The sequence below is a fragment of the Euphorbia lathyris genome, chromosome 7 (genome assembly GCF_963576675.1).
Source record: "Euphorbia lathyris chromosome 7, ddEupLath1.1, whole genome shotgun sequence".
NCBI lineage: Eukaryota > Viridiplantae > Streptophyta > Magnoliopsida > Malpighiales > Euphorbiaceae > Euphorbia > Euphorbia lathyris.
This window is the reverse complement of record NC_088916.1, coordinates 47,660,809-47,681,724: the sequence shown is the minus strand read 5'-3', so window position 1 is coordinate 47,681,724 and position 20,916 is coordinate 47,660,809. Positions and strand designations below refer to the sequence as shown.

General features: G+C 32.7%; 1 protein-coding gene across 1 annotated transcript; it reads right to left on the bottom strand.

Moving 5' to 3' along the window:
• Positions 1–13,250: 13,250 nt before the first annotated feature.
• Positions 13,251–15,500, bottom strand: LOC136235560 (probable carbohydrate esterase At4g34215). The gene is made up of 2 exons (XM_066025296.1): positions 14,763–15,500; positions 13,251–13,580 (listed from the first exon to the last, which is right to left on the bottom strand). Exons 1-2 carry the CDS (start codon positions 15,354–15,356, stop codon positions 13,254–13,256), a joined length of 921 nt encoding a protein of 306 aa, XP_065881368.1. The 5' UTR covers positions 15,357–15,500; the 3' UTR covers positions 13,251–13,253.
• Positions 15,501–20,916: the final 5,416 nt, after the last annotated feature.

Sequence of the window (20,916 nt, the reverse complement as noted above, 5' to 3'; positions counted from 1 at the left end):
TTAATAAATAAAAAAAATACAATTTAATATCGAGATAAAAAAAATTGGACACGGACGTTACAATTATCCCCACCTTAAAGAATTTTGTCCTCGAAATTCATATCGACTTTTAACTCACTATCGAACTATATAATCTTCGAAATTTCTATCCCTAAATATTCATATTCCTAAATCACAATCCACATTAGGTCCGAAAAAAATAACCTAGAGCTCTGATACCAAACTGTCACACCCGACCCTAAACAGCATCGGGTATGAATGGAAAATCGGATAACGAGTCTGAAAGACGAACCTATTTTCTATTCGATAAAAATTTATTCGGACTACCTAAAATTTTATTTATTATTTGGCTTGAACTCGACAATTCTATCAAGCTTCCTACGTATCCCGAACGTTTTAAATCTTTAAATCGTGAATCAAAGCCACGTAGTTCTACCTATTTTAGGTAGTTCTCTTAAATTAGGTAGTTCTCTTTAATTATTCACATCTTGTTTGACTCATTAATCATTTAATTATATATTTCACTTTATACTATACAATTTTATTTTTCATAATACGATTATTGAGCATAAACTAATATTTAGTATCTCGAATCTTGTTTGACTCATTAATCATTTAATTATATATTTCACTTTATACTATACAATTTTATTTTTTACTATACAATTTTATTTTTCATAATACGATTATTGAGCATAAACTAATATTTAGTATCTCGAATTTATTTGATAATTCATATAATATAATCCTCTTAAAATGTAAATATATTTTATAAAAGATATAAATAAATATTTGATCAAAACTGATAAACTTTTAAGTTCCCAAATCACTTTATCAAATCAACTCGTATCACAAATGAAATCAATTCACAAATAAATATCGATACTTTCGATTTAACAAAATAAACCGTAATCAAATAAAATGTTTATCAAATATGGCTCATAATCAAATAAACTCTTTATTAAACGAGTTCGTAACCAAATAAACGGGTTATCAAACCAATTTGTAACCAAATAAACATTTTACCCAACAAAATTCATAATTAAACAAACAGTTTAGCAAACCAAATTCGTAATTAACAAACTTAACATTATATCCATCCTAGAGTTTCTCCCCTTACGTATCAATCCCCACAATAGAACCGAGATATCTCATAATTTTGCCTATCCCGCATGGTTTTACTCAACACTTTTTTGCCATACCCGATAGGTCTTTCAACCGTGTACACATGCCGTATTTCTCACTAAATACGGACTTCAATAAAAACCACCGATCCGAATTACTCTAGATGGATATAAAATCATAATGTACTCAAATCTCTTTTCACAATCAAATTTCCAAATTAACCCATAACCATAAATCTTAATGATTCAAGTAAAAATTATTCAAATAATTTAGTTGATATACTATAATCTTTAAAAATTCTTATAAAATCACAAATCCACATTTAATCGAACTCAAAGAATTATATTGTTCAAACATAATATAAATAAAATTTATAAATAAAATTTAAAATAATTTAAATCAAAATATTCTTACCAATTAAAATCGTAACTCTTAACCGACACGATCCGGATACTGTTAAACTCTTGGCAATAGTGATTAATTTGATAAGCAAATAGAATTTCTTTTCTCTAATTGGAGAAGAGAAATAAATAAATAAAAATCACTTTTTTTATCCTTTTAATTTTTCCATAAAAACAGTTTAAAACTCTTTTTCAAAAACTCTCCCCTTAAATTTTTATTAAAAAATGTCCTGGATTTGGATGAAATCCCTCCTTAAATAAAACATAGTTTTTTTTTTTCTTATTCCATACTAAGTGTCATTGATTTATACCATTTAAAGACAAATGTTTTCTTATTCAATACCAAATGTCATTCATGCACTTCTCATAATTCTCATAATTGTGAATAGGCTAGTTATGTGTCATTCATGCAATTACTCATTTTTTTATTTATGTTTGTATACCAAATAAAATAAGATTAAAACTGAATTTTGTAAATCACATACATTTATTGGTCCAATATATATAAGATTATAATTGACACTTGTAACTCACTTTTTTCTTATTAATTGACACATAATTACAATTTATGACTTCTTTATTTATTTATACTCATTTCCAATAACATAAAATATTATGAATTTTATAAGTAAATGAATTTGTTTTATTTAATAAATGCATGTATCATTATTCTTATTTATCCAATAAGGAATTGAAATCGAAAGTCATGAAAAATAGTAAGTAATCAAAACTAATGAAAATAATAAGTGTTCTTGAAATCAAAACTAAGGAAATAATAAGTATCCTTAAATAAGGAATTAAATTCAAAACTCATGATAGTAATACGTTTAATAGTTTAAACAATAAAGGTAGTAAGTGTTATTTAACCAAACTTAATATCAAAATTCAAACTCTTTTTCTTTAAATTTTCCCTTCAAAATGAAAAACATTGCGCTCCAAAAACCTTTTCAAAGAAAATCCTAATCTTCCTTTCCTTCTTCTCTAACTGAAGAAAACATTTTGTTCATAAAATATATATTACATTTCTCTTTTATTTCTCATACTTAAACTCAAAAACAAAATAACATTTTAAAACAAAATAACATTTTATTTTAAATGATTATATATATAAAACACTCAAAAACATTTTATTTCCCTTTGATATCATAATACCATTCTCTTTAATCTAAAAATACCTAAAAAGAGAATAACTCATCATAGGATTCATATGCTATTTATATAGAAATTTAAGCAAAACAAAAATTTGTCCATTAAAAATTTATATGCCATATGGCAATATTACAACAATTAAAAGACCATGTGTACAACAAAATATCAATGTAAGACACATGTTTTATTTTAAATTCTATGCATGACAAGTGTTTTCTAACAAAATGCATGCATGACACATACAACTTATATATGCCACCTATTTTCACAAAAATACATACATGAATATAATAATATGAATTTTAGGTATGGGATATATATTTCTCAATTAATGAAACATTTTGATTTAACTAAAATAATAAAAATCAACACATGTATCTATAATGTAATTATTAAACTTTTATATATTTATTATTATTATTATTATTATTATTAAAATAACATTTAAAATGGGTTAAAACTACTAATTTAATATAAAATTTTGAAGTAAAAATTCGTTTTGTTTTATAAGATCAATTAAATGTCTTTTTATACTATATAAATAATTATCCAAAGAGATTTTCTAAATTTTAAATTTTTATAACACTTACCCAAAACTTCCAATAGTATACTTTTACCATCTAATTGGTTAATTAATAAATAAATAAAATACAATTTAATATCAAGATAAAAAAATTTGGACACGGACGTTACATCAACCCAAGATTTAAGAATATTCATACATTATTCAAGTTCATGTGAGTATTCTTTCTTCATTTTACATACATATTATTCAAGTACGCAGTTGGTTAATTGAATATTTTCTCGTTGAACCCGTCATTTCTGATTTTCTTCATTTTTATCGCATCGGTAGTTGCTCCTATCGCATCTGCGGTGAATTTCATTACGAATGCGTCAACAGTTGTTGCATCTGTAATGAATTTGACGCATTTGTGACAAAATTGCTTCTATTGCAGATGTGATAGCACAAATGCAATAACTGTTGTTGCATTTGTGATGAAATTCATCGCAATCTGCGATGAATTTCATCACAAATGCAATAAAAATGGAGTAAAATGGAGGAAATTGAAACGATACCGTTACAAATGAAGAAAGAGGCAAAACCAACGAGAAAAGCAGACGTATGATCTAAAAGTATACTGTTTCTACTAGGAAGTTTCTGTTTTGTGTTTCCTTTCCAAAATTTAGAATACTTCAATAATGTAACATCTCAATTTGGTGCATTTCATTTCATATAGGTATATGCATTACATGACCTTATTAGGGTACATTAGAAAATAATATTTGCATTTTTATATGTCATTAATGTCATTGAATACATGATAATTTATGTAGATACTAATATTAGGATAAGTGAAAGTATATGAAATAGATGTTTAAGCGTGTCTTAAAAGTATAGGGACTAAATTGAATAATCTTAAGAGTATAAGGACTAAAGTGTAATTTGTTAAATTTATAATTTAAATAATAAATATAATTTCAGATCTAATAATAATAATAATAATAATAATAATGATAATAAGATAGTGGAGAGTGTAAAAAAGACAATTACATAGGGATAGATATGGGATTTTACTCAAACCCATAAGATAACCTTGTGGAAGGTTTATTTAATCCATTCTAATCTGGAATTCTCCAGAAAATTAAGAGAGAGAAACACTTTTAAGAGAGAGAAAGTGAAGATGAAGTGGTAGAAGAAGAGAAAGGTACTCAAAACTTTGAAGATATTCCGGAGGAAGGTACAAGTCGTCGTTAAGGAAGCTAGCGGCTTAGTTGTGAGTATAAACATGATATGAATATTTTGGCTTTTGAAGTTGTGATTGAAATATTGATATTAATTGATATTTTGTGATATTGTGAATTGTCTTGCTATGTTTGATGTGAATTGATACTTGATTTAATTACTTGTGATGGAATGACTTAAATGCAAAGTATGTGCACATGTTGCATAAAACGTAAATGGCGTTGTGGCGTACCAGTCTAGACACTTATGACTACTTGATTATATGGACTACTTGGACCTATATGGTCAGATATATGGACTACTTGGACCTATATGGTCATTTACATGGACTACTTAATTACATGGGCCGAAAGGTCGAATTATGAAATTACAAGGCTGTACAGCAATACATGTGTTACCGTTTACCTGCTACTTGATCCCGGGAAGTGTCTAGCTGGTGGTGTCACAACAAAATTAATAAAAATGCTTATCATTTGCATATGCATGAATTTGTATGTGTGTATGTGTATGTGATTTATAATTCATTGATTGTTTATATTCACTGAGTGGCGACTCATATAAATCGCTAAATTTTTCAGTTGGTTGATGAAGTAGACGAATAAGAGTTTCTAGAAGGTTCAGATATTGTAGATAGCATGGATGAAAGGTCGGTCTGCTGGATTCCATCTCATTCTCTCTCCTCTCCTCACAAGCATGTAGTATAAGTAAACTTTTGGACTATACAAGTTTGTAGACTGTATGTATATATATATATATATATATATATATATATGTGTGTGTGTGTGTGTGTGTGTGTGTATTAATGTGTATATGTTTGATATATCTACGAGTATAGGTTGTTAATATATGCTTTTATCTAACGAATAGTTTTAGTAAAAAAAATTATTATTATACGTCTAGGGTGTTACAAATAATCTCAAAATCACTAACGAAACCGAACTCATCACACATATTCCTAAAATCACCAAATTCAAAGGACATCCATACAAATATTCCATCTCTACTTTTGGTTTTGGTTGTGGCTCTCTTTGACTTTTTTTCTATTTTGGTTTTGGATGGCGAAGAAAATGTTGAGAGTCTGAGGAAGAAAGTGAATTGAAATAAGGGTATGCTTGTCTAAAGTGGATGAAAGCGTCTAATTTGGTAAGATGAAAGGGAAGTGTGTCACATATATTAATGGACCCCTTCAAATGGGCTAGATTAGTAAGTAATCCTATATACTACCTCTTATTACATGTATAAATTGTTGGAATAGGTCATTTTGTCCAAATTGAACCTTAAAACTTTATCTTCGGAGACTTAAAAAAGTTTAAAGCATCCCACATTGCTTACATATCACTTTATTTGGAGTGTTATTCATAAAGAAAGTTTTCATATACTTAGGCATGTCCCAAAGGGTACTCCACTTTTATAAAAGGATGAAGACCTATATGATGCTTAACCACCATAAGCGCACGTACCACCGCCTGTCCGACCCAGGACAGGTCTATATTTTTTTAGAAAATAGTTTTTATTTGATTAATTAATTTTTGGAATTCTTTAGTTAAAATAATTTTTATCTTCCTTAACAACTATTTTGATTTGGTCCATTTGAATCAGGCTAACATGTTCCCCACTTCTCTGTTTTCTCTCTCACTTTTCGCTCCATTAGACCAGTAAACATAACATCTCTTTTTCTTCTATATATAGTTGTGTTATTTTCATTTTCTATACATTGAAAAAATTCTTTTCTGCTTCCTTTACAAATCGAAACCGAAACGGGGCAATTATTTGAGTGTATTAGGACCGAGTTCATATTGTTCAATACGAAGTCATATTTTTCATTGAGCTTGTTGTTTTATCCTGAATGCGATCAGATTATACGACCACTTACAGTTTATGAAGGCAGTTCCGTGAACGTCTAAAAGAGAGAGACCTCATCCACGACTCATCATATTAATGTGTTTGGTAAAATTGTGTTTTTTTTTCTATTCCTGCTTTAACAAATTTAAGGCGATTCTCTACTGATATGGCTACTGAACAAACCAATGAGATGTCTAATATCAACAAGTCATTTCAGTTCTAGTGGCTCCCTTTAGACGGTGGAAACAAAAAAAAAATTGTTCTGCCTCACTATGAACAAGGTAGTTGTGAGCGCCTGAACCTTTTTTTTTTTTGAAAAGGTCCATTTTGCAATGTACACTGTCACTTAAGCTTGTCTTAGGACGTTGGTTGGCGGCTCCCTTCCGGTGCATGTATTATTAGCCTTTTATCATGTTTTTAGGCTAATTCATTTTGTTAGAGTCGCCACCAAAGATTAATATCCGAGAACATAAAAATAGATAATATATGCGCTTGCATTATGTCATCTCTTCAAAGATAGGTTCGTGAATTAAACATTGCAAGAGTTTGATTAATAAATTTGTACAATTGACTTCTTGTTAATTAAGATACCAAATATTTCTAATCTGTTTTCGGTTTTTAAGAATTCATCATAGAGATTGTAACAATAAATAAATTTGGAGTTATAAATTACATCCCAATTTATATTAAAATTCTATACATTTGTTCTAACCCTAAACAAATTTATTAAACCTGCAAAACAATCAAACATTAGTTGCGGGACGTTGGGACCTATCTTTTAGATTTATTATACGACACCAGACTCGATCAAATAGGACTTAATCAGAACCTATATTTATAGGACAACAATATGGAAACTAACCTGCACCCTAAATACGTGTATTCTAGTGAATTGATTTTATTCCTAAAATTACCCTTTTTCCCGTGATTAATCAAATTTTACGTGTTGAGCATTTAAATGTCTATTTTTACTAATGGAATTGAAATTTACCGAAAACAGTAACTACAGACTAAACCCGAGCGAAAACCAAACAAAGTAGAATTATGAAGTTCTATCACTGTAGCCGATCAGCTATAGTGGGTGGCCGATCGACCACCATTTGTAAAACTTCAAAATTCTGCTCGAAATTCGGAAATTGCAGCAAACAATGAAGAAATTAAATTTAATTAAACATAAAAGGAGGCTTTTAAACCCTTCAAAGAGTTACCTTCCAAGCTTTGATTCAGCTTTGCAAAGAGGCAGACTCGCGAATGTAGTTGAGCAAGAACCGACAGAAGAAACCCGCGTGCGAAGCCCAAATTGGTGAATTTGAACTCGAACAAGACTGAAAGGGCTTCAAATGTCTAATTTGAACCATTTCCTTACTTCTAGAAAGATTAGTGTTCTTGATTTGGTGATCACCCAAAGAATCAGTAATTGAAATCTGTGATTTCACTCACTTTCTCACTCTAGAAAAGCTTCCAAAGACCTTAATTTCTCACAATTCTTATCTTTTTATGACTCTTAGGATGATTAGGAATACTTAATTCTGTGTTTTGGTTGAGAAAATCAAAGAAAGAGCTTAATTCTTTACTCTCTCTAGCTTTTCTCACTAACTCTCTATATTTTTTTCTCTCTCTCCCATGTGTTCTCCTCTAAACTAACCTTTTTCCCTATGTTTATTCGTATTCCAACATCTAATATCAATTGCCCAAGTAGTGGAATCAAATACAAAAGTTAATGGAAATGTGACTTAACTGATGACACAGTTGATTGGCTACGTTGGTGGTCGATCGGCCACAGCCTGATCCAGAGAGAATCTCACAAAGTCACCCTCGTAGCCCCCTATCGTTTAAAGCCTAAAAATTCCTTTTCTAACCTCTCATTTCGACGATTCTGATATCATTAGACTCATCTCGACACATATATTTTTGTGTTTGACGATCCACGGCTAAAAATGACCTGATTTAAGGTTATCGGCCTAATACCTGTTGGGGTTTAGTGTCCTATAGACAATTGTTCTAGGATACAAACTTAATGTAAATGAATTGTTCTTTATATCATTTGTTTTAATGAGATATATATTTATTACTATATAAAGGCAATCCCTTTTAAGCACTAAATAAAGTCTAATAAAAGGAAATCCGTAAGTTTATTTAAAGTGATTATAAAGTGTTCATACAAGCATGAAGTGAGACAAAACTTCATAATAAACTGATAAACTTAAAACCACTCCAAGTCAAGTGATATGTTTGGGATTGATATATCACTGTTGAGACTTGTATGTAACAATGTCTTCTGTCCGACAGAAAGCTGATCTCACAAGCTTCATATATACAGATATCTGGACAGTTACATAGATCCGATGAAAAGTTGTTCATTAGGATTGGGGATCCGATTTGAGATAACAGGATGGGTAGATTCATCATTGTCACCTGTTCATCTCATTGGTATTAATAGGTATAACTAATCCTCAGACTCAAAGGAATATTAATTGGTATTCTGGATTACGGAATGTGACGCTTTGACTCTGGTGTAACACGATCCTTAACAGAGATGACTCTGGGGTGTGAACAGTAGACGTTGGGTATCACAGGAAGTGATTGCGGGATCGTTATATATTGGATTGAGCATTTATCACTCCCGATAAATGGGAGATACATCCAAGGATCGCTTGTGGAAGACTCGACTCTAAATCCTTGCAAGGTGATAGCTTAAGACTTGAAATACGGATTTCACTTAACCTATCTATTTGAGTTGACTCGGCCTATACAAGTAAAACGAACGTCTCGCTATATGTGACTTGACATCATCCATAGTCATAAGATTCAGTTCAAGGATGTAGTTGATAAATGATCGAATTATACAGTAACTAATACGGAAAGGTTAACGACAGAATCAACCTGTCTTCTTATAGCTCTGGGGGAATGATTACGGATTTGCTAATCACATACTCTGTACATCATTCCGTTATGCAAAGATTAAATATAATTCTTTGAAAATTATTTAATAACGTTGCATACGGCTAGAAGCAATAAGAACCTAATGGTCACACATAAGACTTGGAACCTAAAAGAGAGATAGATGTTAATTAATTGATGGAAGCCCAATTGAGCCCAATAAGGCCCATGGACCAAAGGGGGGTCGAAATTCATGTAGTTAAATACATGAATAATTAATTTTGATTTTGTTAATCCTAATTAGATTAGGATTATGAATTAAATTAATTAAGAGATAAATAAGTTAGGAGTTTTAATTAGATTATAATACTCCTATTATTATCCAATAAGGTTATTATTATTATCCTTAATATATTAGATATATAATGAGATAATAATTAGGAATTCTATTCCGAATTGAATTCCTATTCAGTAACCTAATTCTATCTAATTAGGGATTAGATACAAGAGATTATAAATACCCCTCCCCTAGTGATTTTCGAAATCCCCACTAGTGCAACCCTATTGAGATTTTCGAAATCCCTATAGTGCAAGAGAGAGAAAATTTCGACACCCGAGTTCGAGGACGAGATTTTCTACGGCTTCCTTCCGATCAATTGATTTCATCTATTTCTTTTATCCTTGATCTTGTGTTGATTAATTAGAGGCAATCTACTTTGGTTGCTATTCAACGGTTGATTCTAAATTAATCTTCCCGTGTTTTATTTCGTGTTTGGGAACTCAGAGAAGAGTTGTGGGCACTTCATTAACAACGGTAGATTGATCATCAAAAGGTAATTCTTCTTATCCCTCTTTATATGAAATAACGGTTAACAGATCTTGTGGTTTATGGAAATAGGTTAAAAATTTTATATTTCCGCTGCTATACCTTAGCCTAATTTCCAACAATACCGTCCCAGGTTTTCAAGCAAAAAACTTCTGATGGTCATAACTTCTTCGTTTGACCTCCGAATTAAACCCAAAAAAGTGTGTATGGATGCTCTCGAACACAATTCATTAAGACCTCTCGAAATTCGATTCGGTCAAAAAATCTATATCCTAATTCGAAAATGGTTGATTTTGACTTTTAAAGTTCGTAAAAGAGACTTGGGTTTCGGTCCGTAATTCCGTACAACGCGACGTGGAACCCACCTGCACTATACTGAATATAGATAATTATAATTTCATAATTAGGATAGAAAAAGTTTGTGTTCACAGTTGTTTATTCTCACCACTAGAAAGCCAGATGTTCCAAAAAAAGCTACTAAGACAAAAACATGTCCAGCTGAAAATGGGTCAGAAACCGATTTTCTGTCAAAAAATACTTAATGACCTACACGGTTATTACAATGCCGATGAAAGTTTACTCCATTAAACCTTTATCCATGTTTCTATTATCGACGTACCCATCCATAAACAAACACAAGGAATTCCATTAACCTCGCGATTTTTTTTTAACAAAAGCCTAACCTCGCGAATTTTAATTTCTACAATTTGAAAAAGGCAAGACCCGACAATAAATATCAGAAGACTCCCAATTTTTTTATTAGTAACAATAATATCACTAAGTTCTTGCCTCTCAATGTTACAATAGTTTATTCATGAACTTGCCAAATTAGCTCCCTCCCTTTCTATCTCTTTTTTTTTTTGAAGATAAATTGAGCATTACTCATTGATTAATTGAAATATCAGAATACAAAACAGATTCCAAAAAAGGAGGAATCGAAGAATAAAGAAAGAGACTAGCATTGGAAAGGGCATTCCTAGCAATTGTATGAGCTACCCTATTCGCTAATCTAGGACAAAAAGACATGGTAATGTCGTGTCTGTTATGAATGAGTGACTGACAATCCTTCATTATGTTACCAAAATCCGAGATGTCGTCTGTTTGACAGTGGAAGCTATCAACCACAGTCATGGCGTCAGAGGCGAGATTAACCGAAGTAAGGCCGAGATCAATAACCAGTTTTAACCCGTGCCAGAGAGCCATAGCTTCGACGATCCTGGGAGCCACCAAGCCCAGTTTAGAACCACCAAAGTGGACCAGCATTTCGCCCGATGAGTCCCTGACTACTCTGCCCCAACCGATCCGATTAGCCTCCTGAAATAGTGTTGCGTCGACATTACAAAGGAGAGATCCCACCCGAGGGGCTTGCCATCGTGGGTTGATCGCTGGAATTGAGGTGGTTGGACGCTGCTTCTTGCGGTGATCCTTCCAATTTTCTAGGTAGCTTAGGGAGTGTTGAACTGCAATGTTTGCTACCAGATAATTGTTATTCCATAGATTTTCGTTTCTTTGCTGCCAAATAGCCCACAGGACCATTAATACTTTGCTCAACCATTCTGGTGATGCTTCATAACAGAGTTGAAGAAGATACTTCCCAAACGCTGCCTCTTCATCCCACGACATCACCACATTAGCGGCCTCCCAGCACAAGATCGCATATGGACAATCCATAAACAGATGCCACACCTGCTCCACATCAGACTCGCACATCACACACGTAGTCGGTATCGGTAATCGTCTGTGGGCTGAAACCGAACGGGTAGGAATACAGTTTGATATAACTCGCCAGATAAAGAATTTTACCTTGCCCGGAATTGACAAGCTCCATAACCATTTCCATCTCGGGTGACTCTCGCCCAACTCGGCTCTCTGAACAACAACACGGTATCCCGATTTGCAAGAATATTCTCCAGACTTCGTGAATTGCCAAATTAGTTGATCCAGAACCTCCCTGAACGGCAAATAAATTTTATGGATTTGATTAGCATCAGCTGCCATTCCCAATGCTGCAACTTTCCCGGGATCCCACTTCCTCTCGTTAGTCCGAAATAGCTCACAGACTCGGGTATCAGGAGGTTCAGTTGGCGCTGTCCATTTGGGCTTGAAATTCTCATTGTCCGCAAGCCACTGATCTAACCACACAAGGATCGATTTTCCATCACCGACACGCCATCTCAACCCAATTTTGAGGACTTCCTTAGATTCCCAAATGCTCCTCCAGATGAAACTTGGGTTGTTACCCAATTTGGAGGATAAGAAATTGTCATTCTGAAAATATTTTGCTTTGAGCATACGACAGACAAGAAAATTTGGATTATTAAGGAGCCGCCATCCTTGTTTTCCCAGGAGAGAGAGATTGAACAGATGAAGATCCCAAAAATCAAGGCCTTCCACTTCTCGCCTTTCACAAAGTTTCTTCCACCCGAACCAGTGAATGTGTCTCTGGCCGTCGCTTTTCGAACCCCACCAAAAGATTCATCATGCGTTGAAGTTCCTCACATAGTGATTTAGGTAAGAGAAAAACACTCATGCAAAAGGTAGGAAGAGCCTGTGCTACTGACCTGGTTAGGACATCCTTCCTAGCGCTAGATAAAAATTTCAGCCCCCAGTTATTAAACCGTTTTCTAAGCCAGTCTTTAAGAAAGTTGAAGATGGTGAGCTTTGAACGACCAATTAGAGATGGTAAGCCAAGATACTGTCCCGTGTCTAAAGGAGCATGGACACTTAGTAGATTGCAAATGGAGGTTCTGAGAGTAGCATCCACATTAGAGCTGAAAAAGATACCTGATTTATTGAGATTAATGGCTTGACCCGAAGCGTCTTTATATTCTTTTAAGATATTCTGGATTACCTGACTCTCTTCTAACGAAGCATTAAAAAATAGAAAGGAATCATCCGCAAACAGTAAATGAGAGATACTCGGAGCCCCTCTGCTCCCTTTCTATCTCTTAATTCTACTTGAACATGCTCCTTCATCTACTTGTCCATGTAATATTACTTCACTTTATTCTTTTGATCATTAATAGAATGACCCTTTTAGACGATATAAACAAGGCTCATTTGGAGTTTTTTTTATCATAAGAATACAATCGTTTTATGTTGAAGATAAACAATATTTGACTAAATTATAATATATAAATATTTATAGTTTTAGATTGTTCTTCACTAAACAACACGACTTATCACTAAACAATTGGATTCTTCATTATAACTATATAACTATTCATTAGACGTATGTCCAAGTTAATTTAATCTAGAGCTAACATTCCCTTAGAGTGGCCAATAATTAAAAGACTTTCTTAAAAAAGAAAAGCAATAAAGAAAGAAGATAGATTGAAATTAAAAAAAGGAAATAGTGATAAGAAGAAGTATTGGATAAACAAAAAACATTGGTAGTTTGGATGGGGTTAGGGATAAATATAGAAGGAAAGTGAAGTAATGCATCAGCCAGAAGTTGGCCAAGATGAACTTGAGCTGCCGTGGTAAGGTGCAACCTATCTGCCTCCAACTGCAGACCTCTCGCGTCCACGTTTGCAACATTTTGGAGCTTAATTCCTAGTTGTGCTTCTCTTATTTCCTCAATGAAAGGCCCCTCACCTGATGCCAGACCAACCTACCAATTTAACATCATTACCTTATTAATCTCATCACAAAAAAAAAAAAAAAAAAAAAAACTTAGCAAAAATCTAGGGGTTTTTTTTTTTTGATATGGTGATAAGTGGCTGCTAAGTGTTCACATGTCCTTCCTTGGATCTATCCCTACTAAACCTATTCATGTGCTCCCTTATCCATCCAGCACGTGTCTAAAGAGCCAATTTTGGAATAGGAAAAACGACTTTAGATCTAGAAGAGTCAGGCCCATTAAAGCCCAGACTATATCTAGAATGAGTTTAAATTTTATAAAAATAGCATGGATCAGTCTAGTCCGACGGATCATATTAATATAATTACTATATTATTTATATTATTTTAAGTTTTATTATTAAAATATATATATTTTAAGAGTGCCATTTAAGTTGGGTTTGGATTAGATTTTTAAGTTCGAGCTTGGTCTGGTCCGGACTAAATCCATCTAAAATAACAAGTTAAAATGAGCCCGGATCAAACTTTTTTGAGAAATTTACGTAAAAAATCAGTTTTAACAAATTATCTATAATTATGTCAAGTAATAATTAGCATTATGTCAAACTAAATAAATTATTCTTTTATATATAATTTAAGAACTATAATTTATAAATTATGAATCTATAATCCATTTTTCACCTATCAAAAAAAAAACATTTTTCAGGTTTATCATCTATAAATTAGGATCTAGAATTTTTAAATTAGAATATAAAATAGGAAATCATGATAATATAAATTTATTATAATTTTATAATGACAAAAGACAAAAAGCAGCATTAGACCTCTGATCTTTTATTTTTTATTCATTAAACATTTAATCTTTTATTTGGATATATTAAACCACTGATCATTTATTTTTGATATCATACCAAATAAAAGATCAGAATCTAATAATACTTGTTGCCTTTTATAATTAATTATGATTTTTCGCGCATGTTTTATTTATTTATTTTTTTAGCAAAACCCACTAGGGCCAGCTCACAGGTATAGTCTCTGGTGAATAGTAGGAGGGGTATCAGTATCTCTAACTAGGATAAGATAAAACCTCCAGATTATAAAGACAAAATTGTTCCACGTCTATAGGTACGACAACGGAATCCAAGCAAAATGGAATCCCACAAGAATCACAATTAATCTCAGAAAATTAAAACATTAATTTAAGTTAGCTTACATGGATTATTCGCAGCAGAGGATGGTTAAGATCAGCCCGGATTTCCGTAAAAAAATTGGTCAATCTCTCTTCATAAAATTCAGTTTCTTCCCCATCTTTCGTATCGCTTTCACCTTGATACCATAACATCGCCCTAACAACGCCGCCGCTCTTCAACGCCTCTTTCGTCCGCCGCACCAACTCTTCATAGAGAAAACCCCCCTTACCCCATTGACTTATATTTGTCCCGCCGATCGCACATGGCACCAGACCCACCGCCCCTATCCTCGGCTCCTTTTTCAAAATTGCGTTAGCAAACGCCATTCCCGGTCCGACCCCGTTAATCTTGTTATAATCGATGTCGGCGTGGAGAGGCTCTTGGGCTAAGACCCAATTGAGTTGGGCACTTAGCCGCAAAATTGATGGGTTTGGTTGGGACTCGGGAGGAACAATTCCATCCCAGGTGAGATTTCCGGTGTAAGGGTTGATGACGACGCCTCCCCGGCCGGCCATATTGCTCTGTCCGGCGAGGATAAATATATCTGTGGGGAGTTGTTGAGATTTGACCAAATCGATGGCTTCACCGAGAAGAAGAAACAAGAAGAAGAACAACATCTTACTCGAGAACTTTAGCACAGAGGCTGAGAATTTGCATCACTGTTTTATATCTTGTACATTGTAATTGAAGTTGAATTGAATTGTATATATTCTAGGAATTACATAATTTAATTATATTATAAGCAAGTACATAAAGATGCTGATATATCACATGGCTATTAAAGAAGGAAGGAAAAGAAAGAAAAAAACATCACCAAGCCAACCAAAACACGTTTCTTAAAAAATAAAAATATTTATTTAAAACGTGTTATCCAGTAATTTATTTTTATTATTCTTATTCATAATTCGTTCGTGATATATAAAAAAAGTCAAGTAAGTTATTGAAAACCGTCAAAGTAAGTATGAACATGTGAATAAAATATTGGATTACATAATTAAAGAACATAGTACCTTTTTGGTTGTGAAAAGGGAATCGTGTTCCACGTTAGAGAAATAAATTTATTATTTTTGTTGTTGGAAACACAAGATAGAAAAATAAACTTATCAAATGATTTATATATTGTAATTTTGTAAGTTAAGTCGCTCTCCAAAATTGACACATCAAGCCTCTAAAATTATGGACTCCAAGTCACAAGGAATGGACTACCAGAATAAATGCCCAACACAAATTGTATATTTTCTAGTGTTAAAAATAGATAACAAAGTGATGGAAAACAGTATAGTTGTTTGACAAACTGAGTTTAACGGTTAGTTATTCGTTCTATTTGACAAACAACGGTTAGTTATTAGTTGTTAACTCATTACATTACATTAGTTTTTATTAGTTGTTTGTGTAAAAAAAAAATTGGTAAAATTTAACTAATTACTAATAGTTATTTGTGAAAAATGATAAATAAAAAAATTAGTATTTTATGACTATTTTTTTTTTATAATTCATAGTCTTAAATCACATTTTAAAAAATGTCATATACACATGCTGTAACTTTCTTTTATAATCAAACAAATTCATTAATCAGAATGATCAGCAATGTCAGAATAATAACTTAGTCTTTAATCTTTATAATACATAAAAATATATTTAAACAATAAAATTATTTTTAGATTTTTACTAATATAAAAATGAGATCTTTATCTAACTTTCTAAAGCTTTCTTCTTCCCCAGCTTTCCGCCACCGTCACCGTCTCGCTTTCTTCTTTTGTTCAGGTTCCCTTAGAGAAGGAAGAAGGAAGCTTGTCTTCATTCTTCCTCCTCCCATTTATGTTTTAGTCTTTGTTTTTTTAGCTTCAGTTTTATCTTTTCTTCCTAATTTGAAGTCTATATACTTTCTCGAATCTCTTTTCCGTCAGATCTACACCTGTTAGCTATACTTTTATCGTTTATTCTTTTTTCGGTCTTAGCAAGAACGGAAAAGGTTCATCTTGTCCGCAGATCTATAGATCTGTGTGGTTGCAAAAAAATAAAGGACTCAGATCCGAATGTCCGGAAGAAACTAGATAATGAAGAATGGATTACAGCTGTTTTTCGATGGGATTCGACTTCCGAGGAGTATATGATTTCTATTTTGTTGTATTTGTACCCTGTATGGTTTTTTACTGCTCTTTGTAGTCTTTTTACTGCTCTTTATAGTCTTTTTCTTGCTCTTTGTAGTCTATTTTCTTCCCTTTGTGGTTCTTATACTGGCTATAGCCTGTATGAGCGGAAAGTTTTATCGTGCTGTATTTATAATTTGTGGTTATATGGAATGAAATATGTCATTTTTATCAAAAAAAAAAAAAAAAACATTTTACTAAAATAAAAACCTAACATTTTTATATTCTTTTTAAAGTTTCCAATAATTTTTATTAGTTTAATTGTTAATTTTAATCCATATAATTTTGAATAGAAATATAATTTTTAAAAATATAATAGTAAATTTAGATTTATTAATTAACATTTACCACTAAAATGTAATTAGATGGATATGTTTATCATGCTATTAGTTTATTTTTAGTAAAATAACTAAATAACATTTGTTTGAGTAAAGAGTGGTAGTTAGAGATAAAAAAAAAAGTCATTTAAAAGAGATGAAGCAATAAGTCAATTGAAAAAGCTCGTAATATTGGGTTTTTCAAAATTATAGGTTTGCGTGCAAAAAGGTCTTTCAAATCTCTCTTCCTTAAACACCACTATTAGAGGTCTGTTAGTCAAAACCTCTAAAAGTAGTCAAAATCTCTAATTTTATCTCAAACCTCTCTTTACTAAACAGGGTATGAGCACGTATTTTTTCCGACCATAGTAACGAGTCTATGTTACTTGCTTGCAGTTTTGTGTAGGTGGACTTCACGTCATATTGTACAAAAACACGAGCTAAACACAGACTTGTCTTCCTCTTTTTAAGCTTACTTTTTTTTTATCAAAACCCTTAATTTGAATTATTTCCTGTATTTAAAAATTCATGCATGTCGCGTCAGTCACCGATCAGAGACCACCATCACTGGTCGGTGATCATGGAAGGTTTTTAGGCAGTTTTTGTCCCCAATCCATACTTAAATGGAGTAAACTGCCAACATTCGGGATAACAATTTTTAAGAAGGAAAGAGAGTGAAAAGATAAGGATTTTGGTGAAAATAGGTGAAATCAAGTGAAACTTAGTGAAAAGACATTTAAAACTAAGTGAAAGTGAGTGAAAACATAGGTTTTCCACCAAATTAAACACATTTGAGAGTATAAACACCCTACCAAACACTATATTATTAGTTTATATATGCGAAATCGGATCTCTCACATCTCATTTCAATATAATTGGGTTCTTAAAGTCACTAAACTTCTAAGAACGACCATTTTGGGTTCAAACCTTTCAATACGGTCATAATTTGGTTCTAAACGTATTTGGAACTCCTTTTAAGGATCTTTCAAAGTTGTTGCCTTTGGATCCGGGTTGCTGATCTACATTCTTGTCTCGTGTTCGTCAGCCTACCACACACAACAAACTAGAAAAGCGCTCAAAAGGTAACTTCTGAAGGGTTTTAAAAGTCATCATTCCTAAAGTGCAATATGTTTCTTTTGGTTTTACGTGGTTTAGTTCATTTCGGGTTTTACGAGATTTAATCACCAATTGGCGACCCCTTCAATGATCGGACATCTCGTGTCAGATTGCTGACAGACGACAGACAGACAGAATTCTGTCTTGAGCTAGGTAGTTATAGGTTTTGATTCTTTTAATAAATTTATATTTTATTATATATATTTGCCTGTTTTAGTATAGTATGGAGATGGAATAAAACCAAATACAAGGTAGAAAGGGTATTTTATTCTTTTTAAAATATATTAAATCAATTAGAACAATTAATTAGGGTGTGGATTAAATTGCATGCTGATGTGATTAGACAATAGGATCTAATTGAGTCCTAATTAATCGAGTCCGATGTTGTAGTTAACTCTAAAAGACGAGTCCCAATGTCCTGCGGCTAATGTTTATTGTTTTGCAAGTTTAATAGATTTATTTTATAGGACTAGAACTGATGTAATAGGGCTCTTGCGCCATTTATATCATGATGTAATATATTTTATCATTTCAGTATATACTTATCACTTTCGAACGTAAACTGATATTTAAATGGAATTTGATTAGAATATAAATGGTATTTTAATAAAAGACAAGTCTACGTGTTCATTAATTAAATCCTTTAAAAGTTATAGTCATGAACCTAACTTTGAAGAGATTACATGTTGTGAACCCGTGTGCCATCTAATTTTTTATATGTTCCCGAACATTAAAACTCCGGCGACGACTCTTAAATAATTAAGCTAATTCAAAAACATGATAAATGAGTTAGTAAATATAAAGAATGCATACACTAAAAGGGACACACTAAGCGTCGTCCTTAAAAACATAAGTGACAGTGTCATGTAAAAACGGAATCTCATTTGCCGAAATCCTCCAAAGTAGGGTAATCGGGTTCCGCGACCGTTCACACAGGTTAGTGAATTATATTGATTGTTAGCTTATTACCTTATTATTTAGCTGATTTAACTGGTTGTTTGTGTAAATAAGTTTGGTAAAATTTAGCTAATTACTAATATCAATTTGTGTAAAATGACAAATAAGGACACTGATTTTTATGACTATTATTTTTTAATAATTTATATTTAAATGGTGAGTTGCTAAATCATAAATATAATTTTTGCAAATGGATACATATTTATGGTGATATCCAGGTGCCGCATCCAGTAATGAATAAATAGCATACCCAATAGTGGAGTCAATTAAAATATCAATACACGACAAAGGATTTTGGACATGCCTTATTAAGATCAATGAAGTCCACACACATCCTCCATTTGCCATTAGTCTTCTTCACTAGCACAACATTAGCAATCCACTTTGTATAGATTACTTCTGCTATATGCTCACTATCTAATAGCTTATTTACTTTGGCTCTGATAACTTGTTGTTTATCCATTCCACGATTTCTCAGTATTTGTTTGATAAGAGTGTCATCCTTTTGGATATTCAACGAGTGCATCATAAGATCTAGAGATACTCTAGTTATATCAGCCAAAGATTAGGCAAAGGCATGAACATTTGTCTTCATAGTGGAAATGATGACTATCTTCGATTGCTCTAGAATCTTCGAAGCAATCTGAAAAGATTTTTCTTCGGTCAACCACACTGTCTCCAAAGCTCCTACTGGCTTGGTCCTTTCACGCTCTTCTTCCATAAGATCCCGTGTTGGCTTCATTTTTAACGAAGCTAAATAGGTCTCCCGGGCCACCACCTGGTTGCCTTGTGCCACTATCATACCCTCCAAGAGCGAACGCCCTACGATGACATTGTTATAACATTTATAACTCCCTTAGAAGCACACTTAACATGTTGTTTGTCTTTGGGCTCCTTAGTTTTGATGGCATTTTTTAGAAATCTATCCAGTTTGCCTGTTTCGGCCATTTTGTTTAATTCGGCAGCCAACTACCTGCAATCTTCAGTATCATGCCCTTCACTTTTGTGGAATTCACAAAATAGGCCATTGTGTCTTCGGCCTGAAGTCTTGAGCTTCGGTGAATACTAAATGTGTTGCATGTTGGTCTCTACCCAATATAAAACCTCCTTTCTATAGGCATTTAAGGGTACATAGTTGTGATCCACGTGTTCCCTAAACGCTTATGCTCCTCCTTACCCCTGTCATTCTTCCCTTCCTTCGGCTGATGCACTGAACTCAACCTTTCTTTCAACAAAGGATTCACACGATGGCCATCCCACTTGAAAAAATCTCTAGCACTTCTCATCAGACTAGGAAATGTCTGAGGTCTTCGAGTGGTTAACTTTTTAGATAAATCTTTGGTTCAGTAGTTACCTGCCATGGCTTCAACTCCCACGTCCATATTCAGATGTTTTATCTGAATTACTACTCTCTAAAAATGTTCTACTCATTCTTTCAATGACTCACTTGGTTCTTGAACTAAATAGTTCAGATCCTACATGGTTTTTCTTTCGAGGATGGAAGTGATGAAATTATCGCATAATTCTTGAGACATCTGCTTATAAGACTGAATAGATCCAGGCGAGAGCCGACCATACCAATAAGCAGTCGAATCTCTCAAGGTTGTTGAAAAGAGTCTGCATATGAGTGCATTAGT

Bases quoted from the DNA above. Each gene is read 5' to 3' on its own strand.
- LOC136235560 (XM_066025296.1), bottom strand. From the start codon at position 15,356: ATGTTGTTCTTCTTCTTGTTTCTTCTTCTCGGTGAAGCCATCGATTTG. The intron at 13,581-14,762 runs GTAAGCTAACTT...TTAAATTGGTAG, and splicing joins CTCTGCTGCGAATAATCCAT to GTTGGTCTGGCATCAGGTGA.